Consider the following 27,158-nt stretch of genomic DNA (forward strand, 5'->3'; position numbering starts at 1 on the left):
AATTTAGGAAGTTAGGATAATCAGGGTGGAAAAGCCCATCTGTTTGACGTTCACTCCAGCTGCTGCAGATTCTGAAATGAAATTTGAGTATTTTCTTTTCTGTTTCATCTTACCAGTCTGGAATCTGAGGACATTATAGTAGCATAAAAGTAGCTCAGGGCAGGGGATCCAATATGTTGTTGTTGGGTTGGTTTGTGTTTTTTGTTTTTTGTTTTTTTTGGTATACACAACACCCCCATTGTGTTTAACCCTACCACAATTACACAAGCATACCCACTATTTATACACATCTGTGTAAACTCATGGTATGTACACATTTCCTTGTATAATATTTTGTTGGGATGGTAGGGTGGCAGAGACAGAAAGACCCTAGGAAGAGACCATGTTTGATCCTCATAAGGTTAAATTTCATTTGTACAAGCCAGAAAAAGTAACTGAAATACTGCTTGACTCGATTATTTCCCTTATGTTATTAGAAAGAGCTTTAACCTGGATCCTGGTCCAAACTTTGCCACTTGAAAGTTATGTAGTTTTGAAAAGATGACTTTACCTCTCTGGCCTTCTCATTATATAACCTGAAAGAATAGAGGCAGGAGGGGAAGGAAGAGAGAGTTAAGTGAAGAAGAGAAGCCAGGAGACTGAAGGTGCTTTCCAGATCTCTAATTCTAGGACTTTGTAACAACTGCATGAATTTTCAAAGAGAAGCCTCTGTTAAGTAGAAGAAGCTTTCCCCTTCTGGTTTGAAATTATCAACATTAAATCCAGAAGCAAATCAATAAACATTAATTTATAAGCCTTTTTATTTACCTTTAAAGTATATGAGCCATATATATTGGAAGCTAAATAAATATTTAGTATATACTAAAGCAACTTAGAAGCATTTTTTAAATAAACACAATTCAAACAAGTCCACATTTCTAAAGTACAAAGTACATTAAAAGAAAAAAAGAAGCAAACATTATCTAGGATGTTCATTACTGGTGATAAACATTAAGTGCAACTGCTAATAAAGCCCCAAGAAGAGAAGTGTAGAAGCTCATCTAGAGAAATAAACATTTCCTGTATTCGTAAACCTTTCCTGAATAGCTGCACCATGTGAGGTACTATGGGATAAGCAATAGGGGATCGACAGGAACCAAAAACCCTACGGGTCATGGGAGTCGGTTCCGATTTCTTATGTAAGATCTACCTGGCCCGACACAACCAACCAAGTGCAAGCGTTTCAGAGCCAGAGACCCAGCACCAGTGGCAACCACCATGACCCTGTGACTGCAGTTAGCAAACTGTCGCATACCTGGACAAAACACCAAAAATCATAAGGCTGTAAAAGCTTTAAAAAGCGTGTTTAGCATGACTTCAGGAGACTTAGGTTCTTAACAGAATTTCTCCCTGACAGTTACTTTATTCTCAGCCTACCAGTATCTTAGAGGCGAACAAACATTTTAAGAAGAAGTGGGGACCGAAAAGAGAAACTTGCCAGGTCATCCTGTACCGCCTTTGATGTTGTTAGGCTGTTCTTGCCTCCGCTGTATGCCCAGTACCTAGAACAGCACCTACCACAAAGCAGGCCCTCGAGAAATGCTGCGTGAATAACAACAGCAAATGTTGTTAAAGGTAGTCTGGCCATATCAAGGGCTGAAGGGAAGGAAGAGACAGACTTTTACTACACCCCAGGCGTCAGGGCCCCTTCTTCGTCCGATCCAGCCACTCCGCGGAGAGGTGTGCAGGCCTCTCTTTCCAGACAAAGAAAAAGAGTCAAAGGTTCAACAACACTCCGACCAAAGAAGAGAAGAAAGCATGGGACCATGTAGTCTACCTAGGTGAGCTGGGGTGAAGGTGCTGAGCTCCTCCGAGAGAGAGAGAGAGAGAGAGAGAGAGAGAGAGAGAAGGATGTAAAAGACTGTGGTCTGAGACCAGGCAGAAAGGCTGGGCCGGGAAGGTTCGCGGCCCGCTGGGCAGCAGCAGGAAAAGGGCAGGCACAAACACAGGGGTGTAAGTGCCTGGACCAGAGCCAGGCGGGAGGCACAAAGGGTGTCCCGAGGGGCTGCAGGAGTCCCACAAGGAGAGGCGGAGGTGCGGGGACTCTCAGGAGTGAGGGTGTATGGGCCCTCAGGCCAGAGAAATTGGGGGAACCAGGGTGGTATGGGTCACGTGTTCAAAGCTTCTCAAAGTAAAAACTGCCTAGAAATACGTCAGTGCAAGCAAATAATGGCATGTATGTTAGTAACAAAGATGATGGTCATTTATGGTAATTTATTAGTCAAGCTGTCATTCCTAATCCTTTTTAAAATCATCTTCAGAAATCTAAAGGGAAAAGCCAATTTTCAGCAGAAGGAAGAGAACACTGCAAATATAGAATTATTGACTATGCAGGAAAATGTTTAGAACGCTGAAGCACATAGTTCAATGTGTACAGATCACATGCATAATAGAGCTTCAAATGAGTTACCATAGCTACAAAAAGATAATTAATTTTGAGGAAACAAAAGAAAAGAGATATCATTAGGGGCAGTTTCAAAGAGCTGAAATAATAAACGTGGCATCCAAATTTAACTCACATTACCCCCCAACAGGAGCTAGGAATGCTCCTTTCCACGTGGCCACTTCTGCGGCGGTTCCCCACCCCCTCCCCAGTCCAGGCCGCCGCTGTGCCAGTCCAAATCCTATCCAGATGCCGAGATTTATATTCCATAGAGTCTCTCTGAACTCCAGGTGCCCTTGTAGCCCAAACTGTACAATCATTACCGACTATGTATGAAACACGGGTTGGGCACTGGCTGTGTCCCAGGCGCAGTGTGAAGGAGAAGGAATGAAGAGGGGGATTAAACAGGTGAGTGTGTAGGTCACAGTAAACAGGAATGGGCTAAAGTCTGAACAATGTTCTATGGAGATGTGGGGAGGAAGAAGCCAACTCAGGGGGAGACCACGTGGGAGGTAACATCCAGCCTGCACCCAGAAGCAAAAGCATTATTTTCCCAGCCCAGAAAAAAAGAGGAGGAAGGGGGATATCAAGTTGAAACAACAGTATTTTCTTGTTCCCTTTCTCCTGAAGCAGGAAGAAGGTAGATTTGAGAAACCAAAAGGCATGAGCTGTTATTTTATTTAACCTTTCTGAACATCAGTTTTCTTGTTTATGAAATGGAAACAATGCAAGAGTTTGGTGAACATTAATCATATAATGTATATTGAAGGACTAGTACCTAGGACACATTTTATTTTATTTCATTTTTAAAGATTTATTTATTTATTTCAGAGAGACAGGGGTGGGGGGGCAGAGAGAGAATCTTAAGTAGACTCCAAGCTAAGCATGAAGCCCAACATGGGGCTTGATCTCATGACCCTGAGATCACAACCTGAGCCGAAACCAGGAGTTGGACACTTAACTGACTGCACCACCCAGGTACCCCCCTAGGAAGCATTTTAGGTAGGAAACAGTCAAAAAATGCTGCTTCTCTTCCCTCCTCAAAAACTGTAAACTCAGTGAAGGCAGGGATAGAGATTTATACTTCTTTCCTGTCACCAGCACTAACAGAACTTCAAGCATGATTTCTTATTGACATAATAATTTTTCAATCATTCCCATTTGAATTTGACAATTTATAAATCTTCTATCGTACCTACTTATTTGATATAAATAAAAATAAAACTTTAAACTCTTACATCCAGTGCTGTATTACCCAAAAGAGGCAACTACTTAAGGCACCAGCAAGACAGGAACAGGGTGGTGGGAGGAAGAGAGAGAAGGGGGAAACATTTTTAAGGCCGATTGATTCTTGATATTTCAGAACAAAGACGAAAGTAGTCCTCATGAAGGAAAGAACACAACTGTGCTGAACTTGCTTACTCTTTATAGTTTAGTGTCCCATGCTGAGTTTCACAGGAGGGATCACCATGATCTTTTCATGCTTAGGGTTCCAAAGATCTCTACAAGCCCTGCTCACAGATCATATAAATGTTCCCCAAGTTCTTCTCCAGTCAGGCCCTATAATGGAGACAAAACCACCACAAAGTCAAACAGAGCTTAAAAGAAAAAACAGAATCCACTTACCAACTGCCTGAGCCTGGCACAGTATTAGGTACCTTACATACTGTCTTAATCTTCCAGGCACTTAACTCCAGGTACTGAAATTCATTATACTCTACAACTGCACAATTTCCTCACTTGGAAATAGGGATCATAGTCATCTTTCCCACAGACTGGTCTTGGAATTGATGAATAAATATACACAAAATGCCCAGGTAATGCATGGCACGCAGTGGGTACCCAATAATGGCTCTACAATTTTCATGGAGACTTGACAGCCAGCCTGGAAACTGATGACACTCTGAAGTCAGAAGAAATGCATGTGACTTACAGAGGAATCCAGAGGTGGTGGCAGCAGCAAGACTGAGGCTCCTCAGAGCTGCCCTGGGGACAGGATGACTTGGCTTACCACCCTTTGGCACATGTGCCCAGAGGCTATTCAACTCCAGTGTTCCAAGCTGTTTAACCACATTCAGTTCACTGTGGGCACCCCAGTATCGAAATGCCTGCCAAAATCCAAGTATTTAAAAAAAGCACTCCAAGTTATCAAGCAAATAAAGAGGCTTTTCTTAAAAGAAAAGATCATTTATCGAGATTCAATAAACCTCTGTAGTATGGTTCTAGCAATTGCTTACACATTTGCTGCCATGTTGGTACATCAGCTTAAGTTGAAAACTAGGACAGAGCTCAAGATTGGCACATCTGGCCAAAGGAGGCCCCTAGATTCTGCATCTAAACCCAACGTCATCAAGAGGACGGCAATAACTAAATTTACATTTCTTCATTGATAAATGAGCATATGCATAAGCACAGTCTATTTTCTTTCAAACTGATATGTTCTTCTTACTACTTCCTACCTCAACAACCCACCCCAAAACTAGATGGGTGGCAGGGGTCAGGGCATAACTAAATTCAGTCCGATCTGGTCATCTAGGACTGATGGAATAATCTCAACAGCCTTTTTAAGTAATCTTATAGATGTCTCCTTTAGATGGCTCAGATAAATTCTCAGTCTTTTAGATTTCTTTCCCCATGTCCTACTTTTCTTCCAGATGGTATCTGACTGCCTGAAGGAGAGAATCCTCAAACCATCCCAAGGCGGAGAAGAGGAGAGGCGGCCCTCACATCTACCCAAAGTTGCCTGGGTCTTTACTGGATTCAGCTCAAGAGTATCTTGACTGAGGGGCGCCTAGGTGGCTCAGGCATTAAGCGTCCGCCTTCGGCTCAGGTCATGGTCCTAGGGTCTTGGGATTGAGCCCCGCCTCGGGGCTCTTCCCTCTCACACTCCCCTTGCTTGTGTTCCCTCTCTCGCCGTGTCTCTCTCTGTCAAATAAATAAAATCTTTAAAAAAAAAAAAAAAGAGTATCCTGACTGAGTACCCCCTGAGTGGTAAGTTACAACTGGTCCTGTGGGGGTAGTTGTAGTGGTACTGAATGGGGAACAGGGGCGAGGATGTGCCAGTTCCCATCTTTACCCAATGGTCCTGGCCATTTGACTCTGATTTTGAAATTCGTGTACAACACATAGACTTCTTCCTTCCAACCTCAGACCGCTCTAGGTCCCCTCAGCAGAGTCCACATACACCCCTAGTCTCTTACACCCCTCATGTTGGGCCCCAAGGAACAAGGAGCACTGCCTCAGACTCCACCTGCTTCTGCCACTGCCTCTGGGTCATCGCTCTAACACATGTTCAGAGTGGCCAGCAGCAGAAGTGCAGACCCCAAGAACCAGACCACCCAGGGAAATGGCATGGATTGCCCAAAACAAGAATGAGAATCAAACAGGAGCCAACACTTCACTCATATCACTAATGAAACACATTCTATTATAATGAGCTGAGTCATGTTTGGCTTTTAGACTTAACGACAGGAGTCTTGAGGACTAGACCCAACCCTTTTTCATCTTTCTACCTGATTCCTGGAGCATAACGGACCCTTCATTTTTTTGTTGTTGTTTTGTTTTTCCTTAAAAACTGCTTAATACCGAAGAAACAAAGATGATCTGCCTCATTGGCTGGGATAAAGATGAGACAGGCAGTGCACAAGACCATTAACTATCTGGCTATATCTTCTTCCACCTGACACTTTAACTACTAGATAGCTAAACTTCCTTTTCCTCACATGATCTGACAAGTGTTCCACAATTACTCCTTTTCTGATTCACAAATTATAAGTGTGCTTACAACTTACAATCATAGTTACACGTGTACTAAGCTCCTCAAGACCAGGTACCATACTAAATACTCCACATAACCCACAATGCTTAGTACAGTGGTATACAAAGAGTGGGTTTCTCAAAGTTTATTGGAAAATGAAAGGATATACTTTAAAGAAGTTGAGATCTTCTCCCCCAGGAAAAAGAAAAAAACCAAATGCATACAACACTAAATTTTACATAAAATTTCTCTGGAAACCAATTTTGGACCATAAGTTCAAATTCCTTGAAGAAAACAAATGCAAGGCGGTGCTGTTATGATGCACGGTACCCAACAATAGGAAAGGCTATTATACCACTAAAATTATTGTTTTTAAAGGGAATTACTATATAATGGTAAAGTGAAGATGATGAGATTCAGAATGTAACCTCAGCTCCAGATGAGGAAGATGGTATTAATGAAGCAGGAAATGATGATGATAAATAGGGCAGAGGCAACATGGGTGGAAGAGGGAGATAACAGACCAAAAACAAAATAAAACAAAAGGAGAGAAGAAAATAATGCTGTGAAGAGGAAATGAATACTATTTACAAATAAAGTCAGATTTCACAGCATTCTGGTTGGGTCCCTTGTGTCTTTTGGGAAATGAGTGTTTATGGCTCAACCATTGTTAGTAAACAGTTATTGATCACTTACCAAGTGCAAGGTATTATACTAGACCCTTAAGATAAGATGAAATATATGACCATATCAAAGAACTTATGTAAGCAAAAAGACTGGACATAAACATAAATGGGTAAACCACCACTAAAAGTAAGTTTTAGCCCCTAGCTCCCAACTCTCATCGCACACCCAAAAGATCAATTCTGGATGGACTGTAGCTCAAAATATAAAAGGTAAATAGCACAGCTTCTAGAAGAAAACAGAGAATATCTTTATGACATTGGAACAGGCAACAAATTCTTAGCCAAGACACAGAAAGTGCTAGTCAAAAAGGAAAAACTGTTAACACTGCACTAATTAAAATCAAGAACTGTTCTTTAAAAGACACCAAAATAAGAGAGTGAAAAGACAAGTCACAAAGTAAAAGAAGATTTTTGCAACACATATAAACAAGAGTGCCAGTATTCTGACAAACATTTTAAAACCCGTACAAATCAGGGAGAAAAAAAGACACACAGATTCTTTAATTTTTTTTAAAATTTTTTTTATTTATTTATTCATGAGAGCCAGAGACAGAGAGAGAGAGAGGCAGAGGCAGAGGGAGAAGCAGGCTCCCCGCTGAGCAGGGAGCCTGATGCGGGACTCGATCCCAGGACCCTGGGATCATGATCCGAGCCAAAGGCAGACGCTTAACCATCTGAGCCACCCAGGCACCCCACAGATTCTCTAATTTTAAAAACTGGCAGGGACACCTCAGTGGCTCAGTCAGTTAAGCATCAGACTCTTGATTTCAGCTCAGGTCTTGATCTCAGGGTTCTGGAATCAAGCCTTGTGTGGGGCTCTGAGCTGGGCAAGGAATCTGAGATTCTCTCTCTCTGCCTCTGCCTCTCCACCCACCTCTCTCACACTCTCTCAAATAAATAAATCTTTTAAAATAAAATAAAATAAAAACTTGCAAAAACCCAAAGGTTCAGCAACAGATAAATGGATAAACAAAATGTACTACATATAATACAATGAAATATTGTTCAGCCATAAGAAGTTATGAAGTTCTGATACATGCTATCACATGGACGATCCTTGAAAACATGCTAAGTAAAATTAGCCAGTCACAAAAGGACAAATACTGTACGATTCCACCTGTGTGAGGTACCTAGAATAGGAAAATCCATAGAAATATAAATATACTAGATGTTACCAGCGGCTGGGGAAAGAGGAAAACGGGGAGTTACTGCTTAGTGTTTATAGGGTTTCTGTTTGAAGTGATGAAAAAGTTGTGGAAATAGTGATGATATTTGCACAACATTGTGATGTTTCATGCCACTGATCTGTACACTTAAAAATGGTTAAAACAGTTAATTTTATGCTATGTTTTACCATGATTCTTAAAAATTAATGACACAGGGTGCCTGGGTGGCTCAGTTGGTTAAGCAACTGCCTTTGGCTCAGGTCATGATCTTGGGAGTCCCAGGATCGAGTCCTGCACGGGCTCCCTGCTCAGCAGGGAGTCTGCTTCTCCCTCTGACCCTCCACCCTCTCATGCTCTCTATCATTCTCTCTCTCTCTCAATAAATAAATAAAAATCTTTTAAAAAAAATTAATGACACATTATACCAAAACCACTGAATTGTAAAATTAATAATGTAATATACCAAAAACCACTTAATTATACACTTTAAATGGGTAAATTATACAACATGTGAATAATATCTCAATAAAGTTGTTACGGAAAAAAAACCGGCAAGGCTTGAGCAGACAATTTACATTAAGAGGATACCTAAATGGCCTGAAAGGGGAAATGGTGAGCAACCTCATTAGTAATCAGGGAAGAGCAACACACTTACAAACACACACACACACAATGAGATACCCTTATTCATCCATCATAATGGCTCAAGTTAAATAGATACAATAGCTTGCGTTCACAAGGATGTTGAGGAAACAAAACTTTCACATGCTGCTAGCAGGCATAAAGATCAACACGACTTTGGAAAAAATGGCACTACCTACTAAAGCTGAGTACCCACGATTTGTTTCTCAGGTATATATCTGACAGAAATGCACTATGATTTGCATCAAAACAACACATGCCCAAGCCTGTTCACTGCGGCATTATTCATTATAGGTCAAAACTGAAGAAAACCCAAATGTCTATCAGCAGTAGGATGGGGAGGTTGATATCATGGTATATTCACACAATGAAGGTCTATACCACAATGAGGGTGAAGAAACCATGGCTACATATAATATGCACAAATTGCATAAACAATGTTGAATTTTAAGAGCCAGAAACAAAAGAGTGCATAATGAATATGGATGACTCTACTTACATAAATTTTAAAAACAAGCAAACTAATTTCCAGTGTTAGAAGTCAAAAACCGGCTACCTTTGGGGAGCCTGGGATGCTAGGGTGATTGAGAGGGGCACTGGAAGTCTACAGAGTGTGGGCAATGCTGTCTTTGGTTACACAAGTGCGTCCACTCACAATAATTCATTAAGTAGTACTCTCAAGATTTTTACACTATTTTGTGTGTATATTACACTTTTTAAAAAATTTAGTCCCTGTCACTATTGCCCTTTCTAATAAATACAGCAACTCTGAAATACATCATAATCAAAGAAAAACCTGCCTGAATATAAGTCCCCGCTCTTCAGTGGGATGAACAAAGTATGAGTTAGACAAAGACAGCAGGAGCATGTTCCAAGATAGTGGGAAGCTACTGTAAACTTAGCTCACGTAAAGGAAAAGGGTGAGAAACTATTAACCTTTTCAAAACTGGAGCACACTTGAAATGCAAATTCACTCCACAACCTAAAAGAACCTTTTTTTTTTCGTTCTTTGAAAATGAGAAAGGCCTATACTCTAGCAGAAAACTTTAAAATTTGCAGGCATATCTCAATTTCACATACGGAATTTCAATTCTTTGCCTGTGAAACGAGAGAACTGGAATGTCCATTACCTAATACAAGATAAAAGGTGCTGAAAGCAGAGATTTCACATTTATCCATTCCCTCGACAAAGCAAGCACCATGTGCCATGTGCACGGCACAAAGCGCTCGTCCTTCGGAGCTTGCAAGAAAGCGTAAGAGAATGAGGCAGGCCAGTCTGGAGGTGCGACCAGAGGAGGGGCGCAGACTGTTCTGCTTTAGGAGACAGTGAGAAGAAATCACCCCCTCCTCAGGGGTGAGGCCACAATGTAAGGCAGTCCATCTCAGAGGAAGTGGGCAGGAGCTGGGCCTGGAAGGGCAGGGATTGGCCATCAAGAGAAGGAGGTGAGGTGTTTCAGATCCACCAGCAGAGGATGGGAAATATGAGCAACAAAGCTGAAGAGGCAGAAGGACAGGAGTGGCAGAGGGCGCTGGAGACATGCTGGGTGGGGAAGAGCAGAAAGCCACAGAGGGCACGGATGATGTTAGGAAAATTTCGGAATTTATCCTTTAAGGGGTTCTGAGTTTGTGTTGTTTTGGTTGTTGGAGGAGGAGAGGAATATAATGAAAGCAGTGTTTGACAGAAAAGCAACCTTGCAGAAAGCAAAGGGTGGATCAAAGCAAAGAGAGGTAAAGGAAACATCAGCCCGAAAACTGTTAGAACAGTGTAAACTTAAAATGACAAGGATAAAAAATACTGAGGGTGGAGAGGAAAGAAAGGAGAGTGAAGGGGGCACCTGTGTGGCTCAGTCGTCAAGCGTCTGCCTTTGGCTCAGGTCATGATCCCAGGGTCCTGGGATCGAGCCCCGCATTGAGCTCCCTGCTCCGCGGGAAGCTGCTTCTCCCTCTCCCGCTCCCCCTGCTTGTGTTCCCTCTCTTGCCGTGTCTCTCTCTGTCAAATAAATAAATAAAATCTTAAAAAGAAAAAAAAGAAGAAAGGAGAGTGAAGTTAAGAAAACTGAGAAGAAATATTCTCAAGATTCGGGCATTTTCAGATATGAAAAAACGAACTCTTTTGCATAGGAACAGGCCACAGGATCACACATTTGTACAGCATGATGCCACCACAGTCCACACAGACTCCAGAGTCTGCCCGAGAGCGGAAGCTTGTGCCAGACACAAAATCAGTCTGCCTGAGATCTAAATATATGTATATATCTCCACCATCCGTGAAAACTGCCGTATTAAAATTAGATAATATATGTGTGTTTACCTAATTAGCTGCTATAGATGAAGCAGAAGGGCAAGGAAAGGCTTTGTGAAGGTTAAGCTAGATATGGAAAAGCTGAATTACTTCCCCTGCCACGCTCAGTAGGGAAAAAGTTTCCACTACCCTTTACTCAAGTCAAAGAGAAAGCTGGCATGCCAACTTCCACTATGTCAAGAGAATCTGAGCTAAGAATTCAGAGGAAGTGCCCAAGACTGCAAATTATTTTTGTGTTCATGGTCTTCATCATCAGTTTACAGAATATTTGTTAGACATTGAAGGAGTAAGCAGATTTGATTTATTTTAATGCAGGCAGATGGCTTGGTCATAGAAATTGTGAAGAGATTACTGAGCGGCTTCCTCAGATCAAGGACATTATGGAATTAAAGCCTCTAAGAGACCGTGCTGGTCCAGGTCTCCATGGCTCACAACCTTACACGTTCTTATTAATGAGAAAGAAAACTCAACCCCTTGAACTGGAAGTAACCAGGGAGGAAGGGGTGGGGTGGAGAGCAATTAATTTGTCCAAAGAAGTATAAATGTTAAGATGGAAACCAGAAATACAGATTGATCAAAGGGCAACTAAAACATGCCTTGCTCTGAGGACACTGAAATCATAAATTAGGAAGCATTAAAAATCACAATTTCAGAAAATATATTCATGAAAACGAATCATGTTTAAGTTGCTATAACTATTTTGGAAAATTTTAATGATCTGAAAACAAACTATACTTACCAAGATAACATAGTAGGCAGTGAGTTTATGAATCTCTGGATTATTTTGAAAATTCTGCCAATGTGACTAACTCTTGCCCATTTTGGAGACAACCGAGCTTTGTATAAAAACATTCTCTTCCGTGAAAATGCAAAGAAAAGAGCTGGGAAACACCATTAATGACATAAAACCTAGAGTCAGAATCCAGGCATGCCCTAACCACACCCCCCAAAGCTTTCCATTTAAGTACCCTTATCTCCCTGACTAAAACTCCCTGGTTTTTGTTTTTAAAAAGTTCACAGGCTTGGGGTGCCTGGGTGGCTCAGTCAGTTGAGCTTTCAACTCTTGGTTTCAACTCAGGTCATGATCTCAGGGTCATGAGATCAAGAGCCCTTCTCTCTCCCTCTTCTTCTGCCCATCCCCCTGCTGGAGCACATTAAATAAATAAAGAAACAAAGAAAGAAAATCTTTTTAAAAAGTTCATAAGCTTTCCACTTTCAATCAACAACAGCACTATGAAAATGTCTGTATTTGTCATGTAACCTCATACAGATAAAATTTAGACAAAGAAAACTCATTATGAGAAAAAGGCAGAGGGGCGCCTGGGTGGCTCAGTCGTTAAGCGTCTGCCTTCGGCTCAGGTCATGATCCCAGGGTCCTGGGATCGAGCCCCGCATTGGGCTCCCTGCTCGGCGGGAAGCCTGCTTCTCCCTCTCCCACTCCCCTTGCTTTGTGTTCCCTCTCTCGCTGTGTCTCTCTCTGTCAAATAAGTAAATAAAATCTTAAAAAAAAAAGAAAAGAAAAAGGCAGAGAAAAGTCATAGAAATCAAGACAAAGGACCAGAATACAGTGATTGTGACAAAAAGATTTCTGTCATGTTTATAGTCTGCTTATCACTACTGACCCTCTCCTGACACATACAAGATCTATGATATAAAGAATTTAAGAGAGTAATTATGTAAATAATGAAAACAATCAATTTAAAAATAAGATTCTTTATATTTGAAACCACTTTTTATAATCTTTCCACAATAGACAAGGATGGTTTTAATTCCTAGAATTAAAGAAAGTCTCATTATATTGATGGGGAAAAGGAGAGAAAAAGTCAAGTAACTTGCCCTGAAATAGGGCAAGTCTTGTAAATATGTTAAAACCAGCCATATATTCTCTCCAACTTATATTATTGCCAATAGTCTTGATACTTGGATGCCAAGTCAAAGAATCATGAGATTACAGAGCTGGAAAAGAACAAGAGGTTACCTCATCCAACTCCTTCATTTTTTTTAATGAAAGCAGGCCTGGAGAATTGTAGGATGCACCCCAGGCCACACTTCCCGCTGGTACTCCCTATACAGAACTCTTACCTTCTGACCCAAGTTGGAGCTGACCAACCCTTGTAACAGTAACTGCCACTAACCAAGCATTTTCTTTTTAATGCCAGACTTTATGCTAGACCTTTAGAAATATATCATTTTATTAAATTTATATGTACAAAGATGTTCACTACATCATCATTAATATCAAAAAATCAGAAATAGGGGTGCCTGGGTAACTTGGGCAGCTAAGTGTCCAACTCTTGATTTCAGCTCGGGTCTTGATCTCAGGATCATGAGTTCATGCCCCAAGTTGGGCTCCACACTGGGCGTGGTGCCTACTTAAAAAAAATATCCAAAACATTATAAATGTCCAACAATGGAGAAATAGTTAAATATATGTGCTGCCGAAGCAAGCACTGGAGAAACAGTTAAATAAACTATGGCATATACATGCTATGATATACTAAATGATCATTAAAAAGAACGAGGTAGATCCATGTAACAGATGGAAAAATACCCATGTTAAATTATTATGTTTTACAAATAAGTTATAGAACGATACATACGACGTTTTTTTAAAAAAAAATACGAGAAAATGAGTGAACTGGGTTCAGTTTAAACAAGCTGAGTTAAAAATTTTAAAAATAAAATTATGTAGAACAGACAAAAATAATATACAGATAGTGTCTGAGATACCAAATATAAGATAAGAGATACCAAATATAAGATAATATAATATACCAAATATAAGATACCAAATATAAGATATGGAAATATCCAGAAATACAGGAAAGGAAAACAGATCTGAAATGCAGGAAGACGTGAGTAGGCCGATCGAAAAGATATAATATTTCACAGGAAAAAAAAACTGATAAAAACAAGCACACCACCATAAATTATAACTAACCTATTGAACTATAAAGATAAAGGAAGACTTCTGACATCCAGGTACAAAAAATCAATCACCCTCAAGAGAGAAAAATTAAATCTAGACTGATCTCAGACTTCACCACAACAGTAGTCAATGCCAGAAGATATGGAGTAATTTCTAACAAATTCTAGGAAATACATTTTGACTCAATAACATGCGTATACAAATTCTCCTTCGGTGTGGATAGAAATAGGGAGTGAAAACATGAACTAATTCAGAGAACAAAGTAAGCACCTAAACAGTTCTAAATGATAGGAATTATCTACATTTATGAAGAAATAAATCATAATCATCAAATGTTAAAATGGACATATCTGGGTGATGTGGTTTCGAATGATATGTTGAAATATTCTTTTTTCCTGCTTTGTATTGTTTAACTCAAAATGAACATGGATCTTTTTAATAAAAAACCTGAAGTCTGTACTTTTTAAGCGCAAATAATATGATTTCATTTAGGTAAAATAGTCAAAATTAATGTATACTTACGGAAACAAACTGACATTTGACTAGACCCAAGAGTGGAGGAATTAACTGCAAAGGCACACGAGGGAACTTTTCAGAAATTTCTACATTTGACTCTGCTTACACAGGTGCATAAATTTATCAAAACTACGTAATATTACACTGAAAATAGGAGCATCTTACCATAGTTAATTATACTTCAATAAAATTGACTTGAAACACAATACGAGTAACTCATGAAAAATTATCTGGTGAAATGGTGGTTGTTAGTCACATACAAAATACACACACACACACTTTCTACCTAGTGGCTATGATTATTTTCCTACTAAATGCAATCAAACAAACAACTGAATTTTGAACTCAGATTCTAGATAAAGAGGGTAAACAAAAGCTCCAAAAAATGTAAATGGTCCTCTATGTGATCCATAAAGAGCCTCATTAAAGAAAAAAAAGTACATGTACATGCAGACTTTGTTTGTCATTAGAAAAAGGCCTGGAACAATGCACAGAAAAACCAGAGAATTTGGTGGGTGGAGGTAGGGTATGAGTCAATTCTTGAACACTTCTGCATTGTTTGAATTTTTACGCCTAGGATATGTGACTCCTATAATTCAAAACATATATAAAAGACAAAAATAAAGAATTTTAAATGAGTTTATTGTGCTTAAATAATATATGCATACTTCATTTAATACCATCCTACATAGTATGCGATAATTATTGGCTATCGGTCTCAAAAACAATTCTCAAGAAAAAAGAAAGAAAGAAACTAACATCCCATTATAGTAACACCAGGGTTTTCGTACAGTCCATGGACCCAAAGGGGTCTTGGGATCCGTCCAGAAAATCGGTGAGGTAAAAGCCATTTTCTTTTTCTTTTTCTTTTTCTTTTTTAAAGATTTTATTTCTTTATTTGAGAGAGAGAGACACAGCGAGAGAGGGAACACAAGCAGGGGGAGTGGGAGAGGGAGAGCAGGCTTCCCGCCGAGCAGGGAGCCCGATGCGGGGCTCGATCCCAGGACCCCGGGATCACGACCTGAGCCGAAGGCAGACGCTTAACGACTGAGCCACCCAGGCGCCCCAAAGCCATTTTCTTAATAGCGGTACACTGTGCCTTTTGCTGCGCTGACCTTCGCGCAGACGCTGCAGACAGCGGCGGGGAAGCGGCCCGCCTTGGCACCGTCGAGGTCCTGGCGCTGAACGCCCCCACGGGCACGGCCTTCGCCATCCCCGGCTCCCAGTGAAAATGGAAAAATCCAGTTTCACTAACGAACGCCTTTGACGAAGCACTAACAGTAATTTTATTAACTCTTGACCTTTTATAATATCCCGTGTGGCAAAATGGGCAGTATGAGCCATAGGTCACTCATGCCGCCGGCCGAGGCAAAACGGCCGTCCCCGAAGAGCGCTGCTGCGACTCCTGGAGCACAAAGCTGAATGAACTAGCTGCTGTTCCCGCGAATCAGCATTTTTACTTGAAAGAACAACTCATAGACCACAATTATTCAGACTTAGGTATGTGGCAGGCATTTTCTCAAAAGTGAACAAAATAAGCCTGTCCCTTCAAGGGAAATAAATGACAGCTATGTGTTTCCAATGATAAAATTTGGGGAAATTTTACAAAATCTGTATCTGCCATTGTAGCTTAACAGCTTTCCAAGACTTAAACGCTCCTTTGATAAGATCAATGCTGATATTAACAAATGTGATTTGTTTATATTCTACAATTTAATGTATGCCAACATTTGTAAATCTGTATCGAGGAACCAATATTTTCCAAATTATCAATGCACAGTGTACCAAAAAAATCATGCAGGAATAAAAGACCCACTCAAATTGCAAGATACACCAATGAATTTTAAAATAACAGAGCAAGAAATATTTACTGATATGGTTTCTAATTTTTCATGGTAATCAATCTTTAAGAAACTACTATTTATTGAGTTTTGGTAAATATCAAAGAATATCTGAAATTATTTGAAAATGCTATCAAAATACCCCTTCCTCCTCCAACTACATATTGTGTCAGGCCAGATATTCTTCATATATTTTAACCAAACCAACACATCATAATAAATTGAATGCAGAAGCAGATAGGGGAATCCTGCTGCCATCTAATGAGTCAGACATTAAAGAGATTTCCAAAACTGGAACAGTGCCACTCTTCTTGCTAATATTTTTTGGTTTGGGCAAAAATTCTTCCTTGTCATGAAAATATATTACTTATGTCAATATACAATGGATTTATTGTTGTTTTTAAATTGATTAATAATTATTTCTAAACACTCTTAATTTTTAATCCACATAAACAAAAGCTCTTCATGGTCCTCAATAATCTTTAAGGCCCCAATAATCCTAAGGCCAAAAGTTTGAGGATCTTTGGGGCGCCTGGGTGGCTCACTCGTTAAGTGTCTGCCTTGGGCTCAGGTCATGATCCCAGGGTCCTGGGATTGACCACCCGGTGATCACCACCACCCGCAGCCCCAGCAACCCTACGGCAATCTGCATTTACACACAGACAATATGCATAAGTGATATGCACTACAAGCTTTCTTAACCAATGAAAGCCTAAAATGCTAGCCTGACTGCAATGTGTTCTGCAACAAGTGATGTTTATTACACTTCACCCTCAGTTTTTGCCGTGTATTTTGTCTTCTGGCAAATGATCCTGACCTGTGGAGCTGACAGAAATTGTGAAACAGGTAGTGACAGACCTGGTACAAGGAAACCAAGATGAAGTATTATAAAAGATGTCTGATGTTACTTAAGGCATCTTTGAGTACATGGTGGAGGATGGAGCTATGATTAGTAGAAGACTTCTGACATTTCAGGAGATACAAACATCACTGCAGACTGAGAGGACTGTCCAGAGGGAATGAATCCTAGCTGGAAGAAACTCGGGGGGGAAATGGGTAGCCTGCAGGAAAAGGGGAAGCCGTGGGAGGGGAGCACAACCGGCAATCTCCCTTGGGAGCAGGCTATGATGCCTCCCCTTGGGGCTCATCTAGCTAATGCTCCTATTTCTAAAAAAGCATTTCCAGTACTTTGTATATATAATGTCAGAGGGTGGGGGGGTGGGGAGGCTGAGCTTAGACTACACAGGTGTTATTTTAATTATCTCCGTTCTTGGGAGACTAGTTTTGACATACAGGCCCTTAGGACGAAGAACACCAGGCATGGAAATGGGAAACTTGATGGCTCTAAATGAACACCCAAAGGTCCAAGGTCATTCTTTATTGCATGGAGCAACACCTTCAGAAATTCCTTAGGAAAAAATATTTCAAACACAGACAACTTCAAAGTTTTGTGATTAAAAATAAGCTAAAAATCAATGTCAAAAGATCTGTATTATATTTTTAAATTAATTTCCAAAGTCATAGAATCTAAAAAGTCTATGAAAATAAATTTCTATCACCTCTGTTCCACAAAATATACACTAAGGTTTAAAGATAAACTGAAGCTGACACAGTCACACTAAATCCCTAAAAAATCCTTAGCAAAAATTCTTTTTCCTTAAAGCAGGGGGAGGGGATTCTTTTCGGGTACTGCAGACACATAGGATTACCGATTATATGAGTAACCACTCAGTCATTCTCAAGTATCTACTGAACACTTACTCTGTGCCAGGTATGGTACTGTCTTTTAGAGAAAATATACATATATACATATACATATTATACACACACACTGAATTATATCATAAAGCTAACTTCATGGAACGAGGGGAAAATACCAGCATAGAGTTACATCCACATGCTCACATATCCTCAACAATGCCCAGCTTCGAAAGTGACTTCCTGGTTGGCCTGCTGGACTCCAGGGTTGATATATCCTCGAAATAGGTAGGGCTAAGTCATTGGAACGAGCGATGAATGGCTAGATGTATTTACCTTAAAAGAACCTGATGCTAATAGAACAATGTAACATCCTCCAAAAGGGAAGAAGATGAGGAGGAAAGAGGGCAGGAAAGAATCAACATTAGTGAGAATATGGGAGCGAAAGGAAAGACGTTTTCACATGAGCAACTACTGTCAACAGGGAGAGGCTTTAGACAAAGGTGGGTAAGGGGCTCTCTAAACTAGGACATTTGTTAAAAATTTCCACTGGTGTGATCTTCAACAAACTTCAGAAAAATTTAAACCTCTTTCCAATTTTTAAAAATATTAGATTAATTAGTCTTTCAAAACTGGCCTAGAAGTGGCCCCATTCTACTTGAGTTACATCTACAATGTCACACTGTGTTATTACACAGTTGTGAAACTTGATGAAAAAACAGCATTGAATTTCCAACCAATCCACTATCATTCACAGCTTCTGATTTTAACCCAATTCTCTGAAGATTCTTCCAAAGAACTCTACATAGTACAAGAATTTCCTGAACTCAGTGCTTCTGGTGTCTCAACTTCTTTACTGGCAACTCTTTTCTAAGATAAAAGTGTGCATCTAATACCATCAGTTTGTTACCTCTCAAGATCAAATGCTAAATGAAGGGAAACCAGTAAGTAGACTTCCTCTAAGAATTTTTTTTTTTAATTGAGCAGACCTTTTTCTCACATTGGTAAATTTGTATTTTTTAATCCTTTTCTAAAAACATAAAAATTGTAATAATATTTGCTAAAATATGATCTTTCTATAATACATATGTGAGGCAGAGTCCCACCATACAGCACCTCTGTGGTATCTGACGATGGTGAAGATGAACTGGTACCAGATCAATGGCTGAGTCTATCATTTGTGAAATTAGGAAACAGATTTTATTTCTTTGGCTGACTTCATTTTTTTTTTAAATCCTCAAAATGTAAACTATTCTTTCTCAGGTGGTAGGAAACCTGGTACAGAGGGAATCAATTACCCAAACTTTAATAGAAAGAAAAAAAAAATCCACAGTTTAGGTAAATCAGCTTAACTAATAAGTAACTAACTTTCCACTTTTAACACCAAATTCACCTCAAATCAGATGGTGTTTTGACCACCACCCAAGAACTGACAACCCCTCCGAAACCCGTTACTCTCAATTATAACTGAAGGAGGATATCAGAGCCTCCAGATGGTCTAAGGGACATTCTCAAAATGCAAGGGTGAGATACATGCGTGCCAGACAGTCCTTATCAAACAAAGGAGGGGGGGGTACTTGAAGTGAGGGGACTACCAGAAATGCAGCAATCCTACCTCCAACTGCCTAAAATATCACTAGTGTAGATAACATAAATTCAGAATCCCTATTCTAAATGAACTAATGTAGATGAGAATTTCAGTGGGAGTGCCATGATTTCCCCAAACCAGCTAGTATCTCCAGTCCCTTGTTCTGTAGAACTCAGCGCAACTAAAGAATCCTGTGTCCCAGCAGATCACCTTGTTTGGCACTAAATCACATGGTTTAAGTATGAAGATCCAAATGAGACTTTTCATTATAAATGCTTCCACTATCAAAGTGTGAAAACACATTTGAAAATGTGCCACATACTGTTACTGGGGGGAAAAATCTTTACCCATTGCATCATTACCATGAGTCTGACAACAGTTCTAAGCATAACATTTTAGAAGCACTTGGTGATTTAATGTTTAAATTCCTTCCTCAATAGTCCGCATTGAAAATACAGTGTATTCTTAATCGCAGGAAACAAACTGAGGGTTGCTGGAGTGGGGGGTGGGGTGGGAGGGATGGGGTAACTGGGTGATAGACACTGGGGAGGGTATGTGCTCTGGTAAGCTCTGTGAATTGTGCAAGACTGCTGAATCTCAGATCTGTACCTCTGAAACAAATAATGCTATATATGTTAAGAAAAAAAGAAGAAGAAGAAGAAGGTAGCAGGAGGGGAAGAATGAAGCGGGGGAAATCGAAGGGGTAGACGAACCATGAGAGACGATGAACTCTGAAAAACAAACTGAGGGTTCTAGAGGGGAGGGGGGTGGGAGGATGGGTTAGCCTGGTGGTGGGTATTGAGGAGGGCACATTCTGCATGGAGCACTGGGTGTTATGCACAAACAATGAATCATGGAACACTACATCTAAAACTAATGATGTAATGTATGGGGATTAACATAAGAATAAAAAAAAAAGAAAATACAGTGTATTATGCTTAATTTCTCTAAAGTTTTCATCCAGTGGCTGTCACCTTTCATGTAGGTCAGTCAAACTACAGGTTTTTTACTAAAAAGTGAATCCTGCCAAAGCAGTTACATAATTCAAGTTAGAGTTAAGAAATCAAAGTTCACAAGAAATTTTTCAGTTCTAACATTTAGGCTCGTAATTCTTTTCATTTTCATTTCATTTTTATGTGATCTTTTCTTTCTTTTTACAGATTTTTCCAGATTCTGGAAAGTTATCTGCTATTTCAATGAATCACAAGTAGCACAAAAAATGCTTCAGATGTATCTAACCTATTGGTAGGACTATATAGAAGTCAACTTTTCAGTTCAAATTCCCTTTGAAGTTACTCCACAGAAACGCAAACAAAAATAAAAACAGAAATCTCTTGATATCCATTTTCTTTCAAAAATGTAAGAGACTCTCTACCTTTCGTGCCTCAAGACTTCATAGTAGCCAATGCTACACTGGTTATCTACTTAGCATTCCGTGTCTTTTCCCCCTTCATAATGAAGCCACTTCGTTCAGGTTTCCACCCCTTCCCCGCATTCTAAAGTCCTGGGGATGGGCCCTAATTCATTCAAAACAACTTTGCCTTTGACTTGAAGAACTTAATGGCAGTCAGGACATGGTATTCTCCTGGAGACTGTTATGCTAGGTACAAGTTGGCACACAATAGCTGTTCACCCTCCTCCCCCTCTCCATCTTGAAGAAACTGATAACAGTGACCTTCCCATGGCCTCCTGAATAAATCCCAAATTCAGCATTCAAGGCTCTCTACTATTCTTTTACTAACTTTTTAGCCCTTTCTCCTTTGCACACATCTCCTGCTCTGGCAGCTACACACTTGGCCTTTCAAGAATATGCCCCTGCACTTTCCATTTCCTATGCTTTGCCCAGGCTGTTCCTTTGACTAGGAAAGAAGGCCCAACCACTCCCATGTCAGCCAGTTGAATTCCTACTCAAAGTCCAGATCAAAAGTAAACTTTTCTATCAAGTCTTCCTTGATATCACCATTAATAAATGGTACTCATCATACATTCCTTGTGTCGTTAACCATTTTACATGCTTACAGCCTGTTTTAAAACCCCAGACTCCTTAAGGGCTGCAATCTCTTGTGCATCTTTGTCCTCCCACCATCCCTCCCTACCAGACACCCAAATTCAGAGTGGCAGGCTCAGTAAACATTTGTTGAACACATGAACATAACTGTTCATTTCTGAGAGTGAAAAGTACTTCTACAGAATAGATTATCATGAAGGCTGAATTGTCCTTGGAAGTCTTTAAAAACATCCTAGGATAGCTGAGGAATAGTTCTGCTGAAGGAAAGGAAACAAATCAGGTGACCTTGTAAGGCTCCTTCTGCAAATTACATCAACTCTTTAAAAGTACTGCCTAATAATTCAAAAACAAACTATACACAAATGCTATTTAACAAAAAGAGAGCAGCATTTATTATAATAGATGAAGGTTAAGAACAGATTATTTTTAGCAAAATTTCAGCAGCTCTTATAGTAATATACCATTTTTCAGTTATATCCAAGGAATTGTACAAAAAAGCTCATTTAGTCTAATTATTTCACACTTGAAAGAAGTAGGACAGAGAAAAATGCCGGCCCCTTCAAACGGGTAACCAGACAAAATTAATTTGGAAGCACATACTCATGTCACTTAATTATTGTCTACACATCATCACCAAAAATATACCTACTGAACTCCAAGAAAGTTACCTGTAATTTTGATTTATTTCCTTCACTGGCATTTATGGAAAAAGTATATGAAATTTTGTATTCCCTTCTCCCCTACCAAATAAATTTGAAAAATTTAAGTCGACTAAAATGAAGTTACTTCAAGATCCATGGGTACATTATCAGTTCAAATAAGGCCACAAAACTATGGGAAACATACTGATATCTCCAGAAATAAACAAGGTTAACCATAATATTCCATAAACCATTGAGCCTGCTCATTAAATAAAATTTTCAGAATAAATCTCATCAATTAAATGGGACAGAAAACTTGATTCCAAGGACAGTGCACTCACAAAAGAAAAAGGCACTGTATAAGATGAAAATCAGAGTTAAATATGATGGCTATTCATAGAAAATAAAATGTAAGAAAGATTAAATAGTAGAAAATGAAATCGTTTTTTTTTTTAACCATTAAGAAAATTAAACACACGTTTAGTCTTTTTGTTCCAATATTGTTACACTCTACGTATTTCTGTAAGCCAATTTAAATGCTTTGGGGAAGAAGCTAGAGTACAAAAAATATATTGTTTTCGAACATAATGTAGCACACTGTATAGTTATTTTTAAAGCAAAGATCACATATTCAGTCAAACCTGCCTATGCTTGTTAAAGGTTATGGTAAAGCTACAATTTAAAGTTTTCTCGATTATTTTAAAGGCACCTCTATTTTTCCTGGAGCAACCGGATAACGGAAATTGACTCTAAATACTGTTTCTCCCTGGACCCAGTAAGTGAAGGAGCGGTTACTTAAAAAGCACAGCGGGGTCAGAAGCCGGTCCGGGATCAGCGGAAGCCGAGCAGCGGGTGCAGTTACCTCTCGGATCTGGGACACCTGAGCCGCGCGGGGGGCGGGACGGGGGCGCGGGGGGGTGCGTGAGTCCCGGCCCACAGCGACGGATATGGCCCGCGGCAAAGTTGGGCTCGCAGGACCCGACACAGCTCTCCCCGGGCCCGCCGGTCCAGCCTGGCCCCACCGGGAGCAGAGGGCTCGGGCTACTCACCGTGCAGAGAGAGGAGCAGCAGAGGCGCCAACGGAGAGCCCGGAGAAGTCATCCCGGGGCCGCGGGGAGCGCGCCCGCCGCCCGCCCGGCTCCTCGTCGCGACGGCGGAGACGCGGGCCGGGCTCTCGGCGCTCTTGGGGCAGTCGGGTCCGCCCGGAGGGGCCGGGACCGTGGGACGCACAGCGGAGGCAAGTGGAGCTCCCGCGCCGCCCCGCTTCGCCGACGCTGAGCTGCGACCAGGCGCGTCCCGGGCTCGCCGGCCTCGTCCCGCAGCGCCGCGGCCACCTCGCGCTGCCCCAGGACCCGACGGCCCGCCGCGCCGCCGGGGGAGCCACTCCCCCCAACTCTCGCCCAGCTAGTCCGGCCGCAGCCCGGCTCCCCTCGGCTCCGCGCCGCCCACTCGCCCTGCTCCTCGGTCTCCCCGGCAACCGCGGCTCCCGCGCGACGCCTGGCGGCCCACCCGCGGAGCGAGCGCGGCGCGCAGCTGGCGCTGCCCGGCCACCTGTGCGCGGTGCCGCCCCCTGCCCCGCACGCCGCGGTGAGCGCCGCTGGGGACCCTCCGGAGGACGCCCTCCTGGCCTGCAGTCAAGGCCTACCCCTGCCCTGAACCACTCCGCAGACAGGGGTGTCAGTCTTGATCCCCAGAGTCCTCTAGGAAGGACTTTCCACAACCTTCGCCCAGCAAGATTCTTTTCTGTTGCCGTTTTCAGATTATTTCTATTTGTGCATTTCCTCTCTTCTGTAATCTGGCAAAATTCTGATTCTGGCAAAATTAAGAATTGATGAGGTTTGTTCTATTCCATAGCTTTTTTTTTTTCTCCCAACACCCACCCACTACCTTATTTTCCTTAAAAGAGCATAAGGGCTGTACCATGCTCCTTATTCCCCGTTTCTATCAAAGACACTACCATCTTTTCTTGCCCTTTTAGTAAAGCTTATCTCAACTTCTAATATTTAAAATTAGCTACTTTAAACGTTATGGCTTTCTTTTTTTTTTTTTTAAGATTTTATTTATTTATTCATAAGAGACAGAGAGAGAGAGGCAGAGGGAGAAGCAGGCTCCCCGCTGAGCAGGGAGCCGGATCCTGGGATCATGACCTGAGCCGAAGGCAGACATTTAACCATCTGAGCCACCCAGGCGCCCTGTTATGGCTTTCTTAAACTAATTTCAACTAGTTGTTAACTAGTGAGAGGGTGATTTTATTATGGTGATTGTTACTTTGGGTTTTTATTTTTTGTTTCCTGTTCGTTTTGGTTAGGTGGAAAGAGAGACCTTCTTGGCATCTGAAATTATTTTACTTAAATATCTGCCTTCTTCTCTTCTTATAAAAACTAATCTTCATTCCTTTTCCATTGGATCTCTGGTGTCTTAACAGCCCATAGTCACTTTTTGCTTCAGCCTCCAATGGGAACATACTTTCCCCGGAGGAGTATCAAACCATTCTGGTCAATTTCTACAGCAGCGTAGATTAGGATTCTTGGGGGCCCCCGGAAATTTTGAGCCCCTATCAGGCACATATAATACTCCCAGGGCAATTCAGAATGAAAATAGTATGCACAGGAGAAAGGCAAATATGTAAAACACCCATACATTGGACAAAGATTGGAAGATAAATGTAAAAACAACAGTATCAAGATGGTGGAATTATGGATGCATCTTTTTTTTTTTTTTGGAAATTGGTGATGTTATAATTTTAAGTAAAAAAAAAAAGAGGGGGGGGTGCCTGGGTGGCTCAGTTGGTTAAGCGACTGCCTTCGGCTCAGGTCATGATCCCAGAGTCTGGGGATGGAGTCCCGCATGGGTCTCCCCACTCAGCGGGGAGTCTGCTTCTCCCTCTGACCCTACCCCCTCTTGTGCTCTGTCTCTCACTCTCTCTCTCAAATAAATAAAATAAAATCTTAAAAAAGAGAGAGAGAACATATTAAGAAATGCCAATCACCTTTAACACCAATATCCTAAAAAGATATAGCTTGATTATGAATTGAAGATGCTTCAACTTTGCCCACTACTTCTAATTTGTTAGAATCCTTTACCAGATCTCTAGTGGTAAAAAAAGAATATGACAGTATAGATTATTTGACATTAATAACAGAAATTTAAAATTTCAACTGTGATTTCATCACTGGGCTCATTCTCATTCTTTTAAATTCCACAACAAGGACTAGATTTTCTTTCTCCATCCAATTCAATTCCTTGTTTTGTCCTGTACATATTCCCACATTCAAATCCAGTCCCAAATAGGGCATGGGTAATATAAAATAGGTTTTTTAAAGGTTTTATTTATTTATTTGAGAGAGAGAGATCACAAGCAGGGAGAGGGGCAGAGGGAGAAGCAGACCCCCTGCTGAACAGGGAGCCCAATACAGGGCTCAATCCCAGGACCCTGGGATCATGACCTGAGCCAAAGGCAGACGCTTCACCAACTGAGCCACCCAGGCACCTGCTTAAGAGTAATATAAAGAGAAAAGCAAGGAAGCTGTCAAATGGCATGTGCTAATCAGAACAGGTCTTCACTATAACCCCGGGTTTAAATATTGAGACAGAATATTCATTCTTTAAATAAATAATCTAATAATCTAGGATGAAAAGCCCTGATAAAGCAAGTTGCCTGATATATTTCTTAGCACATCTATTCAAGTATTTATGTAAGACACCGTTAACTTGAAGGTTAAACATTAAGTATAAGATATGACCCCCACCCTTTAAAAAACTTACAGTTGTACATGGGATATATACTCAAGGTCATGAATCAGAGAGAGTGAGCTCCCTCTCCTGCCTCTGTGTCACCATAGTGTACTTCTACCTTCTACCAACAGGAGCTGCTGAGTTATTAAGAAGAGTAGCCCTTTTCACAGAAAAAGAAATGTAGCTTCCGAAGGGAGAGTGGGAATGATCTGATTTCAAGCAGGAATCTGGCTGCCCAGAAGCTCGGGGGCAGATGGTAGATGGTGGACTCACAGGAAGCAGATTGGGAGTACTGGAAACTCTAAGTGCCGTTCACAGAGCATTCCAAAAGGACACTCTCACAAGAAACGAGGAAAAAATGTGCTTTTTAATTTACAGAGATAACACCATGGGCATGTATTTCGAGTAAATTTGTTATTAGTAATGATGAGTTCCACCAACACTTTCATCTTAATCTGCTGTATGACCGCAGTAGATTTCTTTAAATCTCTTAAGTATTCTAAGTTCTAAAGCAACAGATAACATCTTACATTTGTATAATACTTTATAAACTTCAAAATGTTTTCACATATATTATCTCTTCTGATCTTCACAGCAATCCCAGGGGGTAGGTAAGGCAGGTATTATTACCCCCTCTTCACATATTAAGACACTGAGTCTCAAAGAGATCAAGGGGTTGTAAATACCAAGGCAAAACTGAAACCAAGGCCTTCTGACATTCATCCTATAGTTGTTTCCTACCACACCATGAAATCTTTTCTTTTTATCTCTTTATAAACCAACACCTGAAGAAATTTATATAAACCATAGTGTCTTAAAGCTGTCTCTGGGGAACACTGCTGTTGCCGCCCCAGTATTTTCCCCCCTCCACTCCACCCCTACCACTTCCACCCTACCCACACATAAGTAGCCCATAAAATTTCGGCCATCTCGGTGCCACCCCCACCTCTAAGGGAGCTATATTTGGTCTATGTGACCAAGGAAGAAATGGAGAGGGGAATGTCTGGGACCAGGAACCCTAGAGTAAAAGACTCTGATATAGTATAATAATAATTTTGGCTTGAAAACATTGATGACATGAGAATATGGTCAATTTCTAAATATCTAAATATGGATTATCCAAATCCAAATGTAATCCTAGACCAGCTTCTATTCTCCATCCATCGAAATGCTGGATCATCTCTCTACAATCAGTTACTCTGCATTCAAGAATGGAAAATTAATTTT

General features: G+C 40.8%; 1 protein-coding gene across 3 annotated transcripts in view; it reads right to left on the reverse strand.

The window, feature by feature from the left end:
• IGSF11 (immunoglobulin superfamily member 11) overlaps positions 1-27,158 on the reverse strand; it is a 206,243-nt gene that overhangs the window by 114,918 nt on the left and 64,167 nt on the right. For 2 of the 3 annotated variants that reach the window (XM_064593552.1, XM_064593537.1), the window contains exon 1: positions 23,246-23,525. The exons of the other annotated variant lie outside the window; for it this stretch is intronic. In XM_064593552.1, coding sequence (XP_064449622.1) covers positions 23,246-23,297 — 52 coding nt within the window. In that variant the 5' untranslated portion in view covers positions 23,298-23,525. Of the gene's footprint in view, positions 1-23,245; positions 23,526-27,158 lie in introns of those variants that run through there. 3 annotated transcript variants of the gene reach the window in all.

This window comes from Mirounga angustirostris, unplaced genomic scaffold, assembly GCF_029215605.1.
Source record: "Mirounga angustirostris isolate CCGP_5_RB_7025 unplaced genomic scaffold, mMirAng1.0.hap1 SCAF_1, whole genome shotgun sequence".
Lineage (NCBI taxonomy): Eukaryota > Metazoa > Chordata > Mammalia > Carnivora > Phocidae > Mirounga > Mirounga angustirostris.